Below are 16,648 nucleotides of genomic sequence, written 5' to 3'. Positions count from 1 at the left end.
GCTCTGCAACGGGAGAGGCCACAACAGTGAGAGGCCCGTGAACCGCAAAAAATAAAAAAAAAAAAAAAATTATTATTATTATGGGATATATGGGGGTAATTATGAGATAATTTTAATTGTATGTACAAGGATTTCTAATTGCATAAATTGAACCTGGAACATCTTACAATTCCAGACCAGCAAGGACTATTAAAGACTAGGTTCACATTAGAAGGGCTTAGGAATCCATGTGAAGTGTTATTTCAGGTTTCAATAAGGATAATAATTGCAGTGGTTTGAAGCCCATCAAATATGTTTAATTCTATGAGTTCATATGATATTAAAAACGAATTGGTGGGCTTCCCTGGTGGCGCAGTGGTTAAGAATCCACCTGCCAATGCAGGGGACATGGGTTCGAGCCCTGGTCCGGGAAGATCCCACATGCTGCAGAGCAACTAAGCCTGTGTGCCACAACTACTGAGCCTGCGCTCTAGAGCCTGCGAGCCACACCTACTGAGCCCACATGCTGCAACTGCTGGGCCCGCGTGCCTAGAGCCCATGCTCCTCAGCAAGAGAAGCCACCACAATGAGAAGCCCGTGCACTGCAACAAAGAGTAGCCCCTGCTAAATAAATAAATTAATTAATTAAAAAAGAAAAATGCTAATTGGTTATCATGGAAGATGATAGAGAACCAATGCATTACCTTAGAAAATGGTAAATAAAGAGAAAGAGCCAGTCACTTACCTCACTTTCCTGAATGAACTGGTAGGACTGGTTAACCAAATAGCAGATGAGGGGAGCATATCTCTATAAAATATTCCAACTAAATAACAAAAAAGAATTTATAGAATTAGAATATCACTATGTTAAGCCTCTCAATAAAATAGTAGATCACGCATCGACCAGTAATGGCTCCTAACAACACCAAGAAGAAAAAAAAAAAGACAACCAGACATTATATGTGCCTCTTTTTAGAACATGGCATCACCAATAGTCTTGTCATAGGGGTGGAGCATGAGTCTGATCAAGCCGCTGGGTCCAGCTGCCAATTTGCAGAAAATAAAGTGTTTGCACTATGAGTGTATCATCTACAAAATCTACTCCATGAGGAAATGAAATCATGTAATAGGATATATACATATATTTGAAGGCATAAATATAAACTAAGGAAAAAATAAAACAACCAGAATGGATTGGAGATGGATGAGAAGTAAGAGAGTGGGAGTAGAAATACACACCAATTACTTTCTTGCTTATGGTTGGGAGTATATAAAGAAGATAGCATAACAGAGGACCTAGGGCAGTGTATTTGACATATCAATGGATGGACCAAACTAACTTACTAAAAGAAACTGCTTCTGAGATAAGATTACTCAACTGTGTTTCATATAAGGATTTGGAATTACCTCCGTATTAATTCATAAAAAATACAACAGGTGTAATCTATTATGTTGAAGCATGATGCATGTTCAAGTTTTGACAGTTTCTGGAAAGTTTCACAAGAATCTGCTGGTGATGGTTTGCATAAGAAACTAGTAGTAATGGTTACCTCCAAGGAGGTGATCTCCTGGTCAACTGAGGGATGGGAGTGGGCTGGAGACTAAGTTTTTGCTGTGTACCTTTTCAAAACTTCTGAATATCACTTATTCAAAAAATTGATAACTTACATTAAAAAGAATCCTTCCCAACCTAGTCATGTGTTCAGCTGAATTGCACATTCATAGTACTGGGCACTTACCGAGAAGGTAAAGAAACCATTAGACTAATGAACATAAAAAGAAAAGAAGCCATAATGTGTAATGTACAAGGAAGTAAGTAGAAGTACCAAATCTAACTCACCACCACCCTTCTTCTGTCCTCTACCAGTTCTTTCTCTCTTGGGATATCTGTGATTGGCTATAGATGTGATACTAATGACCCTTTAAACCGTGACTTGACTGACGCTGGGCCCCATTTTTACAAGTGTCCTGGGAGAAGTCAATAAAGAGTTGAGTTGGGTCTCAGAACATTACTACACCAACAAGAAGTATGCACTGCAGAAATCCCACCCTTTGTCAAGGGTCAATCCTTTAGAACTGTTTGCCCTCTGTGTTCCTGTTGGTCTTCCCCAAGGTGATTAAGTCAGAGCAGGGATTTATTTCCTACTAACACCTAGTCAAGAGGAAGAGAGCAAGAACTACGGTTAGCTCTACTGCTTCACCTTGGTTATGGAGACAAAAGTTTAAGAATTCAGACATTTTCATGGGACGTCTTTATTAACAAGGGCAAACTTACCAATTCACTGTGCAGTTTAAACCAAACATACTTGTTATCTATCTTATATATATTCTCTTCTATCTGTATTTGGTATAGTTCTTCTTTTCCAAGGCGAGAAAATCAGACAGTTATAGGAAATACATAGACACCTGCCTATTTATCCCAACTTCCAGGGTGAAATAATAAACAAAAATTTTAAGGAAATGTTTAAAAATAGTATTTTATTGCATGTGGAAAGTGGTAGTGAATACTCTTTCTCTGAAAATAGAGAAATATCAAGTTTTATTATGATTTTTGTATTTTGTATGTTCCCCTCTTTTTTAAAAAAGACTTTTTGCTTTATAATCAGACATTGTGTAAAATGAGAGGTAAAAATGTCCCTTAATTTTCTTTTCAATTTAACATATGCTGTAAAAGGAACTTGAAGTTGGCCTAGAAGTTTATGGTGAGGGATTATAGGTCTCTTGGTTTGTATTATACTTGCATGGAAGCAAGGGTTTGTTGTAATGCCTGAGTTAACTCACCCTTACAAATTTAGTTTGGTTAAGTCCAAATTAAAGCATTGTCCATGGGCATCTGTATATGTTATATTCTTGTTTTGTTTTTTTTTTTGGTTTTTGGTTTTGCTTTGGTGACAGGTAATTTTTAAAGAGCAACTTTCACCCAAAAATCTGGGCTTCTTAAATGTGACCGAGCTTGTTGGAGCTCTTAGTGACATTCTCCATGTTGAGTTCAGGGAAGGAGAACAAGACTTGCTGGTGTTTGATGCTGATATGAAGCCTCTACCACCTGGTGAGTTGAATTACAATATGATGCAAACCTGATTTTTAATTGTCTCTGTAAGAACAAGGAAAAAGAAAGCACTGGTTATGTAAATAGGCGTTATTGTAACCACATCAACCAAACAGATCACACATTAGCCTTGGAAATGTTTTGTATATAATGACCTCCTTTCTGGTGATATATGTTGCAATGAGGTTACTGTATTAAAATCTGAGTTTTTTAAGTTTACTTTCTTCATTGTCCAGATTTTTTAATAATTCTGAAGAAATAAATTTTCTGAAATGGTGTTCTGAGGGGGAAGCTCTAGATAGTTCAGTGGTTCTTAACTCTTTTTAGAAATATATGGAGGTTCTTAGAAATATATGGACGTTCAGAATAAATGGGTGTGCGCTGAGACTCAGCAGTTGTAATTTAAAAAAAACAACATTTTATTTTGAGATAATTTTAGGTTTATAGAAAAGTTGCAAAGATAGTACAGAGTTCTCATATGCCCTTCATCCAGTTTCCCCCTCATTTTAACATCTTACGTTACCATGATATGTTTATCAAAACTAAGAAATTAACATTGGTACACTGCTATTTACTAAACTCCAGAGTCTATTCCGATTTTATCAGTTTTGTTCTTTTTCTGTTTCTGGATCTACTCCAGGATATCACATTGCATTTAGGGCACTTGACTTTTGTTTTTGTTTGGCTTAGTGGTTTTTTTCTTTTGAAATTTTTATTGAGGTTATTGTAGGTTCACTTGCAGTTATTAAGAACGAACACAGAGAGATCCCATATACTCTTTCCTCAGTTCCCATAATGGTAATGTCTTGCCATCTATAGTACCGTATGATACTTATATTTTTATAAGTTTCTACAAGTGGCTAAAGTGGACAGCTGTGGGTTTTTTTTTACAAAATGTAAATGTATCTTTGTTGATTTTTCTGATTAAAATAACTTACATTCATTCTAAAAAATTCAGATAGCACAGATGAGTAAAAAGTTGAAAGTGAATATTTCTCTACATTTTACTCCCACCAAAACTGCCATTAGAATTTTTATATAGCCTTCCAGACTTTTTAAAATGTATATGTGAGCCTAGCTGCACTTAGAAAAAAATTACAAAAGCAGTATTTGCTTGTTTAAACAATTCCAGCAATGCAGAGGTAGTAACTAGCAGTGATAGTTTTAGTGTTTTTTTTCTGGACCTCTTCTCTATAATTATTTATCATATGTATAATTTTCTTCCACAAAACAGTATTGTATAAACATTATATAAGTCCTTGCTTTTTATACTTCATAGAGGTAATTTTCTATAACAGCATATACAAGTTTATTTCTTCCTTTTTGACTACATATAATTATTTTATGTAACGTATTATAGTTTATTTAACCAGTCTCCTGTCAATGGACATGTAGAGAGTATCCATTTTTTTATCATTATAAAAAATACAGTGATAAATATTCTTGTACCTACATCTTTGTACAGTTACTAGTTTATTTCTTTAGGAGCCACTATGGTTTTATGTCTATCTGGGGTCTGTTTTAATGTGTCAGCCTCCTATAATCATCATACACGTGTAAATTTGTATGATTGTATGGTCAAAATATGTGATTGGTTTGGGAATTCCCTAAAAATTAAGGCATTGTATTATGGACTATAAGTAGTCACATACGTTGTACATTAAGCAACAAATGAATGTTCACAGCTAAAGCTGAACAAGAAATAAATTGAAATCAGGATGTTGTAAAATAAAACCTTTCACCAAAGTTAAAAAAACGTAATCAGACTTGCCCCCCCCAACATAAATAACGTTAAGATTTGTTCCCATCTGGAACTTCTGTTACATCTCTCCATACTGAAAGGTCTGCAAAGACAGGTTCATATCTCTCATCTCTCATTATCTGTCCAGTGCCTGGCACATAGAATGTGCTTATTAACAGTTTCCAAATTATTTTAATAGATATACATAGGCTCCTCTATTGGTCATTTCAGATGGAGCTGTGTCATCAGTCAGAAATTCATGTTTAGTTCAATCAGATAAGAAAATAGAAGCCAAAGCTTGTGTGTCCAGTCCCCCTAGAAATTCACTGTCTACTACTGTTATCAAGGAGACTACACAGGATTGCCCTTCAGAAAACCACAAAGAGCCAGAAGAGAAGATTTGCAAGAAACCTAATCTGGTGGTAAAGCCTTTACAGCTGGTGAGTAAGGTTTGATGGCTTTGTGCCCTGGAGATTCAGCATTATGGAAAGTAACTGAATGAATGTTTCTTTAGACAAAAATGCTGTTTGAGAAAGGTCTTATTTCTAGATATATGATTTCTTAGGCTAGGCCAGAACTTTGGTCTGAAGTCACCTTATGCAGCATTTATTCTGGTTTTCAGCCTTTTGTATAACTAGCTTTCCTTGAGTCTCATTTCAGGCTTTTCAGTTGTCTTCGAAGATTTAACAGTTGTTTCAGGATAACATTGCTGATTCTCTGTCCGTGTGTTTCAGTAGGCTTCACAACCCTCCAGGACTTTTGAGGGAAGAATTGAGGAGCTCTATTGTAGCTGGATGCCTCAGCACTGCTGCAGGTTGCCCCTGCACCTAGCCTCAGTTAGAGGGTGCTTTTATTGTTTTTCTCCTTTATTATATCTCCACACACACTTCTCCCTTTTTGTATTCTCATCTCCTATTACTTATTTTGTAGTTACTAAGGAATTAATTGCTTACTCTTCTTGCCTTCTGCCCTTTACACCTGGCTTCTTTCATGGAAGGAAAACATTTTGTTTGGAGAGCCTGCTATATTTTCTAGAGGACAATAGAAAGGCCTGAAGGAAAATAATATATTTGAGAATGAGAGTGTTTGAGAAACCGTATTTTTGATTGGAAGACTAGTCTGAAATTTAATCCATTCTTTTTTTTTTTAATAAATTTATTTATTTTTGGCTGTGTTGGGTCTTCGTCACTGCGTGCGGGCTTTCTCTAGTTGCGGCGAGTGGGGGCTACTTTTCGTTGCAGTGCGCGGGCTTCTCCTTGCAGTGGCTTTTCTTGTTGCGGAGCACGGGCTCTAGGCACGCGGGCTTCAGTAGTTGTGGCACCGTGGGCTCAGTAGTTGTGGCTCACAGGCTCTAGAGCGCAGGTTCAGTATTAAGCCTTAAAAGTATAAAGTACTTAAAAATTTTGAGTATTAATTGTGGCACAAGGGCTTAGTTGCTCCATGGCATGTTAGATCTTCCCAGATCAGGGCTCGAACCCGTGTCCCCTGCAATGGCAGGCAAATTCTTAACCACTGTGCCACCAGGGAAGCCCTGAAATTTAATCCATTCTTTAAAGTTGCCTTTGTTGGTAGAAGTGGGTAGGATGAGACTCTTAGTTCAGCCTAAGTATTTGAAGTACGATGTTTTCAATTTTATATAGGGCAGTTGTGTGACACACTTTTCACTCTTTACCTAATATCGTAAGACAGTACTTTTAATATTTTAATGTAGGTAAGGATCACCTAGGGAATTTTTTTAAAGGCATAATTTTGGGCCTTACTTCTAGTGAGTGAGTCTGGGCTAAAGCCTAGGAATTTTCATTTTTATTATTTGCCAGGTGATTCTGATAAAGGTGACTCATGAAATATATTTTAAGAAACGTTGTTATAGAGTTTGAAATGTTACTCAAAGATTTATAGTGGTTTCTTTGATTTTTTTTTAACTTGTAGCAAGTAGAAATTAACAAATCACAGCTCAACTTGGCAATGGCAAATCATGATATCCCACCTGATGCTGTACGGGACAAGAAATTATGCAAACTACCCCCATTAGGTACCAGTACCCTCGTGGGGGTCTTTGTGGAGTGTATCATCTCTCCTAGTCAATTCTACATCCGAATCTATAGCAGGGATTCATCAGAGTTACTTGAAGACATGATGATTGAAATGCGGTAGGAATCTGTTGTTTTCAATGTATTTTTCATGTATCTCATTCTAAGTCAGTTCTCAGACATTTTGGTCTCAGGGCTCTTAAAAATTAAGGACCGAAGAGAACTTTTGTTTATCAATATTTATCATATAGAAATTAAAACTGTAAAAAATATTGTTTAAAAATAACGATAAATTCATTTTTCTGAATATAAATAACATTTTATGAAAAATAACTTTTATGAAAATTAGAATAGTGTACTCTTTTACATTTTTGCAGATCTCTAATATCTGGCATACTAGAAGAAAGTTGGATTTCAGTATCTGCTTCTGTCTTTAATTTCTTGAAATACTTTATTTTGGTGGAAGTACGTGAAAACATCTGGCCTCTGACAGATACATAATTGGGAAAAGGAGTATTTTAATAGCCTTTTCAGAAAATTGTGAATACTCTTTGATAGTGTACTAAAACTTGACAAGTGGTAGTTTCTTGAAGTTAGTTTCAGTGTGGAATTTGAACTTTTCGAACTCTACTATGTTAAAATACATTTTCTGCCTTTGCACTTTGAATGGATCCAGGACCAGCTAGATAATTGCAGGCTCCAGTCCAAAATTAAAATGTAAGACTCCTTGTTTTAAAAGTATTAAGAATTTCAAGACAGCAGTAGCTTAACATTAAAGTAAGCATAGGGAACTTCTCAGTGTGGACTCAATGGAACTGGTCCTGAATTTTACCACCATCTGCGATTTTAAAACATCATGTGTTGGTCTTTTGGAAAATACTGGTTCACTGAGTTACATAGATCTTCCAGATGTTGACATGTTTCATCACACAATATATCTTTAAAAAAATCACATTCATTAATAGTATCACTGATTGCATCAGAAAAGTATTAAGTATTAGGAAGCTGTCATGTTTATGGTGGTGGATGCAGCGTTGCCAAAATCCTAATTTTCATTTGAAAGCTTTTGAATTTTATCATTGACAATAAATACTGTCAGTGTTTTCCTTGAAGTGGCAAGCTTGCTTCATTTTTGAGAAAATGTGTGGCAAATATGCAAGTCTGAAGAAACATAGTTTGTGAGTGGCCTTTCAAGCAAAAATGGTATTCCATGAAAATAGTGTCTAGTTCATCTTCCAAGTAAAGATAAATCTACACACACACACACACAAAAAGCAGCTCATTCAGTTCACACCTGAAATGCAAAAGTGCTTTTCATTAAGACAACTTGGGAAGTATTTTACTTGTACTTGCATTTTGTTACAGAGAATATTGAAAAGATAGTCAGTGGTTGAGATTTAATAAACTTAATAATTTTTATTGCTTTATCAAGGACATTCTTATTTTTTTTATTTTTATTTTTTTTCCGGCACGCGGGCCTCTCACTGCTGCGGCCCCTCCCGCCGCAGCACACAGGCTCCGGACGTGCAGGCCCAGTGGCCATGGCCCACGGGCCCAGCCGCTCCATGGCACGTGGGATCCTCCCGGACTGGGGCACAAACCCGCGTCCCCTGCATTGGCAGGCGGACTCCCAACCACTGCGCCACGAGGGAAGCCCTATCAAGGATATTCTTAAGTGAAAGTAGCCTCTTTTTTCTTTCTTTTTTATTTAATGTGAATGCATGGCAGTGAAAAATAAATGTTTACTAGTATAGTTGGATGCCACTGCCTTGATTTAGCAAAGGCACCGGGAATTTTACCCACCCTTGCTTTTACAGCATCATTGCAAATATTAACATAGTGAAAAGGGCAAATAACTATTTTCATAATAATACTAAAATATTAAAATAGCTTTGATCTTAGGAACTTTTTGAAAGGGTATCAGGGTCCCAGGGATTTGTGAACTACACTTAGAGAGCTACTGCTCTAAATTATCTTTTCTCTAGTGAAAAATCATGTCCTTTGTTAGTAAACACTATGTAAAATGTTTACATTTTCAGTTACTTTAGATTTATTCATGTACAACAAATGTCTGATTTTTACAATGGTGCCACATACAAGAATAATTTACTTTGTATCTCTCCAAAAGTTTTTTTCTAACTTTACCACATTATATACTCACCTACCACCCAAGAACACCTGGCATAATGTTACATAATAATCACTTAGTAAGTTTCTATTGGAAGAAGTTTGTTGATAAAGAGAAGGGATTTGGACAAGAAAAAGAAAATTAATTGGTATTAATAATAAGCATTACCAAATCAGAAAAAGTGAGGGTTTTTTTCCTTTGCTTTTTGCCAAGACATTGCTGCTCTTGATACATCAATAAAAATGATCTTTAATTTCTTCTTCCCCTATGGGTTTCTGTGTATTATGGAATTCTGCAGGCGCTGTTATTCTAATCAGCTGGTTTCTGATCGATATGCCATGCCAGAGTATTTTATCCAACCGGGACGTCTCTGTTGTGTAAGGATTTCTGAGGATAAGTGGTGGTATCGGGTCATTATCCATCGAATTCTTGGGAAACAGGAAGTTGAAGTGTTCTATCCAGACTTTGGAAATATTGGAACTGTTCAGAAGTCCTCCCTGAGGTTCCTCAAGTGAGTTAATAAACTGAATAAGGACAACAAGTTTTGAGCTGTAATGCTGAAACTCTGTGGGCTTAGGATCTCTCTTCCTTTTCTCCTGCCTCTCTCCCTCCATCCTACCCTCCATTCCACCCCCTTTCATCTTAGTGCAGGTTTGGGAAATGGTCATTTGGTCATTATAATCACAGTTGGATTATAATCTCTCGCGTCTTCTTTCACATGACCGTGAATCTGAATGAACCGTGAGACTAAATTTCAATCTTATGTTAAGAAAATCATTCTTTGGGTCATGCTAAGAGTTGCATTTATATAGCATGAAGGTTGAACTGTTCCTACCTATATTTTATTTATTTATTTATTTTCAGTTATACATATCCTACCTATATTTTAATTGCATGGTTTTCAAGGACTATTATGTTTTTACAAGTGTATTTCTTAGGTTACTTTAAAGTGTAAGACATTAATTTTAAAATGCATGAGTAAAATACTCTGAAATGGTGTGAAAAGCTTAAATCAAGGAGTGGATAAGAGATTCCATAAAATGCAGTTTTGAAATATGATTAACTATTCATATATTTGATTATCTGTTGCAGGTGCTGCTACACCAGGCTTCCAGCTCAGGCTATCCCCTGTTCTTTGGCTTGGGTGAGACCAGTAGAGGTATGTTTGCTTGTTTCCTGTTTAATCAGCAAACGTTTGATGCCAAGAACAATTCTAGGTTCTCAGAATACAAAAATAAAACATAGAATGAGCCCTCAAAGAAATCATTGTAGACAGTATGAAAGATAGGCACGTAGACAAAAATAATAGTGCTGTGTCATATTTGCTAGAAAATTTTGCAGCATGTGGTAGAGATGCAAAAGGAAGAGCGCTCGTCTCTGTTCGGGGTAATCAGAGAAGGCCCCATACTAGAGGTGGCATTTGCATGAAACTTTGAAGGAAGATTAGTTCTATAACTGGACAGACAAGAAAAGAAAGACATTTCAGGCAGAGGGAGAGCAGCATGAAATATCTCAAATATGAGGAATTTTAAGTGGTTCTGTTTGGCTGCATAATAGAGGATGTGCTGGAATTGGTGCATGGCAAATGATGTCAGAGAAGTAGACAGTAAACTAAGGTGGAGACCCATAGCCATGTGCAGGAGTCTGGACGCAATGTCCAGACTGGGGAGTGACTAAAGGGAACTGCCACAATCAGATATATGTTTTTTAAAGAATTCTCTAGTGGTGGGAGATGATTGGAGTGGGATGGAGCAGGAGACATTTTCATCCATATAGATACATTGGTTTATGTAGCTATAGTTATGCACCTAATTTTATGTTTTTTCCCTCAGAACTCTTAATTATACATGCCATACACATTTATTACACCATATTTGTCTGTTTAACCTAAATAACTTATCAGTTGCTAACATATACGTGGATTATTCCTTACTTTTTTTTAATCTGAAAAGCACAATAAAGAGAAAAGAAGAAGAAAAAACATTATCTGTAATGCCACCATTCAAATGCATTCAATTTAGAAATTTGATATGAGTTTCTTTCAGTTTAGTTTATTGGATGTTGGGGATGAGGGTTTTGTAGGGTTTTTAGGCTTATATAAAATAGTAATCATATTATTTTATATTCCATTTTCCACTCAACATTATAGCATAAATACATTTACATGTTATAGTTCTCAATTTTAATAGGTACGTAAGTAATCTATTAGCTAAACGTGCATTGTAGCCTGTTTAACTGTCCCTTTATTGTTAGACTAATTCAGTCCACTTCTGATTTTTGAGTATTATAAATAATTATGCAAAGTATGGTTTTTGTGCGAGTCACTACTCAGCATTGTTTTCTAGGGTGCATTTTAGCCCTGACTAGGTTTCTTTTTAGTACTTCCATCAGGGAGGTCAGGGCTAAATTTGTGACCCACTCATAGCCAATGTCCGTTACTCTCATATCAGCCAGGTGGCTTCCATTTTTCGTTTTCTTTGCAATTTCCTTCCTAAACTGCTTCTGGCCTTAGGGCTTTTGCCCATGCTGGTCACTGAAATAACTTATTCAAAGAATTCTCATGGTTGGCTCCTTCTTGTCGTTCAAATTTAAGCCCAAATGTTATTTCCCCAAGAAGGACTTCCTTGACCAGTCAATTTAAAGTGCACTGTTCCTCTTCAGTCATTCATCATCATTTTGTTTTATCTTTTTTTTAAAAAAAAAATGTTTATTTATTTTAATTGGACTATAATTGCTTTACAGTGTTGTGCTAGTTTCTGTCGCACGGTGAAGTGAATCAGCCATAAGAATACACACATCCCCTCCCTCGTGGTCCTCCCTCCTCCACCCATCCCACCCACCTACGACATCACAGAGCACCGGGCTGAGCTCCCTGTGTTATACAGCAGATTCCCACTAGCTATCTATTTTACACATAGTAGTGTATGTATGTCAAAATTAATATCCCAATTCATCCCACCCTCCCCTTCGCCCACTGTGTCCACCCGTGCATTCTCTATGTCTGCCCTGCAAATAGGTTCATCTGTACCATTAATCTTTCTTTCTTTCTTTCTTTATTGGCTGCATCAGGTCTTAGTTGTGGCATGCGCGATCTTTAGTTGAGGCACACGGGCTCTTTGTTGCAGTGTGTGGGCCTCTCTCTAGTTGTGGCGTGCAGGCGTCAGAGTGTGCAGGCTCATTAGTTGCAGTACGCGGGCTCTCTAGTTGTGGTGCATGGGCTCCAGAATGTGCGAGCTCAGTAGTTGTGGCACATGGGCTCTCTAGTTTTGGCTCACGGACTCCAGAGCACATGGACTCAGTAGTTGTGGTGCACGGGCTTTCTGCCCCATGGCATGTGGGATCTTAGTGCCCCAACCAGGGATCGAACTGGCATCCCCTGCATCGCAAGACAGATTCTTAACCACTAGACCACCAGGGAAGTCCCTTGTTTTATCTTTATAACACTATCTGGTATTATTTTAATTGTTTGTTCACATACAACATTGTAATTCCTGAGATCAGGGATATTGTCTGTCATATTTACCACTGTATCTCCAGTGCCTAGATCAATGTTTGGTACATGGTAGGTGCTCAATAAATTTTTTTAACTGAATGTATCTCATTCATGTCTTTATTTCTATATCTTTTTTCTGGTTTGGTGAGCTAATACTCTCATATACAAAATCTAAAGCAGGCAGAAAAGTAGAAGTCTACCCTTGGAAGTCAAACCGCAATAGGTGAGTCAGGAATTTTTCAGCTTCTTTCCTGAGGTCACTCCCCAGTCTACAGCCTTGCTGGCTTGCAGGATTAGAGGACATTGTTTGGGAATAGCAAAACAGCTAGAAGTTAGGGTGTAATACTTAAAGGGAGGGAGCCATAGAATGGGTGCGTTCCAAAATCATTGTACGGATATAAAATCCGCCCAAATCCTTAGATGACAACTAAACTTTGCAAACACTGGAGAGAACCCAGTGGCCCTAGTGAAAAGTCACTGGCTTACCTATTATTTTTCTCACCTTGTACGCCTTATTTTGAAGAGATTTTTTAATCATTCCACTATGTTATTTCAGTGATTACTCTAGGAAGTACAGCATATGTGTGTAGCAATACAAGGACATTAGAACACGAATTTCTTTAACGTCCTCTTCTGATCTATTTTTGTTTTGTAATTAACGTTATTGTTTTTAACCCCTCAAGAAAATAACTGTATATAATAATAACAAATCCATTTAGATTTAGTCACGTATTTCTCAGTCTCTTAGCTCTTCAGTCTTGCTGCTCAAACCCTCTGGGAACATTTTCTTTCTATTTGAACTGTATCTTTTAGGATTTCATTTTGTAAGGGTTTATTGACGGCACACTCAGTTATGTTCACCTGAAAATATCATTTTATGCTTATTCTTGAAAGATATGTTCAGTAGGTATAGAATTCAAGGTTGGTAGTTACTATCTTCATTACGTGGAAGGTATCATTACACTGGCTTCTGGTTTCCCTTATGATATTTAAGCCAGCTGTCCATCTAATGGATGTTCCTTTGAAGGCAATATCCTTTTTGTCTGTAGCTGTTTTTAAAATTTTGTATTTGTTACTTGTGTTCTTCAGCTTTTTTAAAAAGCAGGATAGATTTTTATTTTATAGATATTTGCTATCTGTATAGAAGAAAGACCTCAATAATCCAGGATATTTCTTCTTTCTTTCTTTTTTATAAATTTATATATTTATTTATTTATTTTTGGCTGCTTTGGGTCTTTGTTGCTGTGCACGGGCTTTCTCTAGCTGTGGCGAGCAGGGGCTACTCTTTGTTGCGGTGCGCAGGCTTCTCATTGCGGTGGCTTCTCTTGTTACAGAGCACAGGCTCTAGGCGCGCGGGCTTCAGTAGCTGTGGCATGCAACCTCAGTAGTTGTGGCTCACGGGCTCTCAAGCGCAGGATCAGTAGTTGTGGTACACAGGCTTAGTTGCTCCGCGTCATGTGGGATCTTAAAGGACCAGGGCTTGAACCCATGTCCCCTGCATTGGCAGGCACATTCTTAACCACTGTGCCACCAGGGAAGCCCTAGGATATTTTTTCAAAGGATACTATGCTTTTAACAATTTCAGGATGGCATTAAAACTATCTGCTAATGAAATTGAAACTTGTAAATTTACTCTTTAGGAAACAAAATTATTTATTTGTAATTGAGGTAATGTTGATTTATAACATTATATAAGTTTCATGTGTACAACATTATATTTCTACTTCTGGATACCCTACCACGTGTTCACTACCAAAAATTTATTTTCCATCTATAACCGTAGTTGGCCTGACCCCCTTTACCCATTTTGCCCTCCCCGCTTCCCCTTCCCCTCTGGTAATCACTACTCTGTTCTCCATATATATGTATTTGTTTTTGTTTGGTTTGGTTTGTACATTATTTTATTTTTGTTTGTTTGTTTATTCGTTTTTTTTAATACTCCACATCAGTGGCATCATGTGGTAGTTCTCTTTCTCTATCTGACTTATTTTACTTAGCATAAAATGCTCAAGTTCCATCCATGTTGTTGCAAATGGCAAGACATTTACGTATTTTTTTAAAGCTGAGCAGTATTCCATTATGTACATATATACCACATCTTCTTTACCATTTGTCTGTTGATGGGCACTTCAGTTGTTTCCATATCTTGGCTATTGTAAATAATGCCAAAGAACATGGGGGTTGAGATATCTTTTCAGATCAGTGTTTTCATATTCTTTGAATAAATACCCAGAAGTGGGATATCTGGATCATATGATAGTTCCAATCTTAATTTTTTGAGGACTCTCCATACTGTCTTCCATAGTGGAGGTACCAATTTACATTCCCACCAACAGGTTTCCCTTTTTCTCCACATCCTTGCCACCACTTATTTCTTGCCTTTTTGATAATAGCCATTCTGACAGGTGTGAGGTGCTATCTTATTATGGTTTTGTTTTGCATTTCCATAGTAATTAGTGATGTTGAGCATCTTTTCATGTACCTGTTGACCATACGTATGTCTTCTTTGGAAAAATGTCTATTCTGTTCCTCTGCCCTTTTTTTTTTTTTTTTTTTTGTGGTACGTAGGCCTCTCGCTGTTGTGGCCTCTCCCGTTGCGGAGCACAGGCTCCAGACGCGCAGGCTCAGCGGCCATGGCCCACGGGCCCAGCCATTCTGCGGCATGTGGGATCTTCCTGGACCAGGGATCAAACCTGTGTCCCCTGCATTGGCAGGTGGATTCTTAACCACTGCACCACCAGGGAAGTCCCTATAGTTTTCAATATACAGATCTTGCACCTCTTTGGTTAAATTTATTCCTAAATGTTTTATTTTGTTGCAATTGCAAATGGGATTGTTTTCTTAATTTCTCTTTCTGCTAGGTCACTGTTAGCATATAGAAATGCAACAAATTTTTATATATTGATTTTGTATCCTGTTACTTTACTCATTTATTATTTCTAAGAGTTTTTTGATGGAGTCTTCAGGGTTTTCTATATATAAAATCATGTCATCTGCAAATAGTGACAGTTTTACCCCTTCCTTTCCAATTTGGATGCCTTTTATTTCTTTTTCTTGCCTGATTGCTCTGGCTAGGACTTCCAATACTGTGTTGAATAAAAGTGGTGAGAATGGGCATCCTGGTCTTGTTCCTGATCTTAGGGGAATAGATTTCAATTTTTTTCCTTTGAGTGTGATGTTAGCTGGGGGTTTGTTATATGTGGCCCTTACTATGTTGAGGATATGTCCCTTCTGTATCCTCTTTATTGAGAGTTTTTATCATAAATGGGCTTTGAATCTTGTCAAATGCCTTTTCTGCATCCCGTGAGATGATCATATGGCTTTTATCCTTCATTTTGTTAATGTGGTGTATCACATTGATTGATTTGTGAATATTGAACCATTCTTGTGTGGAATAAATCCCACTTAATCATGGAGTATGATCTTTTTGATGTACTGTTGAATTCAGTTTGCTAATATTTTGTTGAGGATTTTGCATCTATGTTCATTAGAGATAGTGGCCTGAATTTTCTTTTTTTGTGTTGTCTTTGTCTGCTTTTGGTATCAGGGTGATGTTGGCCTCTTAAAATGAGTTAGGAAATGTTCCCTTCTCTTCAGTTTTATAGAATAGTTTGAAAAGGATAGGTATTAAATCTTCTATGACTGTTTGGTAGAATTTACCTGTGGAGCTTTCTGGTCCTGGACTTTTGTTTTTTTGGGAGCTTTTGATTACTGTTTCAGTCTCTGTGCTAATGATCAGTCTATTCGGATTCTCTATTTCTTCCTGATTCAGTCTTGGAAGTTTGTATGATTCTAAGAATTTTTCATTTCTTCTAGACTGTCTAATTTGTTGGTATATAGCTGTTCATAATATTCTTTTACAATCTTGTATTTATGTGATATCTGTTGTTATTTCTGCCTTTTGTTTGATTTTATTTATCAGGACCTTCTCTCTTTTTTCTTAGTGAGTCTAGCTAACGGTTTGTCAAATTTTGTTCATGTTTTTGAAGAACCGGCACTTAGTTCATTGATCTTTTCTACTGTCCTTTTACTCTCTATTTTATGTATTTCTGCTCTGATCTTTATCATTTCCTTCATTCTACTAACTTTGCCCTTTGTTTTTCTGTTTTTAGTTTCCTTAGCTGTAAGGTTAGATTGTTTGAGATTTTTCTTGTTTCTTAAGGGTAGGTCTATATTGCTATAAACTTCCCTTTTTGTAATGTTTTTGCTGCATCCCATAGATTTTGGT

The 16,648-nt window shown here is 36.9% G+C and overlaps 1 protein-coding gene across 1 annotated transcript in view; it reads left to right on the top strand.

The window, feature by feature from the left end:
- Positions 1-16,648, top strand: part of TDRD5 (tudor domain containing 5) — a 97,284-nt gene that overhangs the window by 44,231 nt on the left and 36,405 nt on the right. The window contains exons 6-10 of the mRNA XM_033428181.2: positions 2,875-3,028; positions 5,001-5,209; positions 6,699-6,919; positions 9,226-9,438; positions 10,020-10,086. Of these exons, the coding sequence (XP_033284072.1) occupies positions 2,875-3,028; positions 5,001-5,209; positions 6,699-6,919; positions 9,226-9,438; positions 10,020-10,086 (864 nt within the window). The remainder of the gene's footprint in view (positions 1-2,874; positions 3,029-5,000; positions 5,210-6,698; positions 6,920-9,225; positions 9,439-10,019; positions 10,087-16,648) is intronic.

The sequence above is a fragment of the Orcinus orca genome, chromosome 1 (assembly GCF_937001465.1).
Source record: "Orcinus orca chromosome 1, mOrcOrc1.1, whole genome shotgun sequence".
Lineage (NCBI taxonomy): Eukaryota > Metazoa > Chordata > Mammalia > Artiodactyla > Delphinidae > Orcinus > Orcinus orca.
The sequence above is the reverse complement of the archived record's forward strand: the minus strand, read 5'-3'. Positions and strand labels throughout refer to the sequence as shown.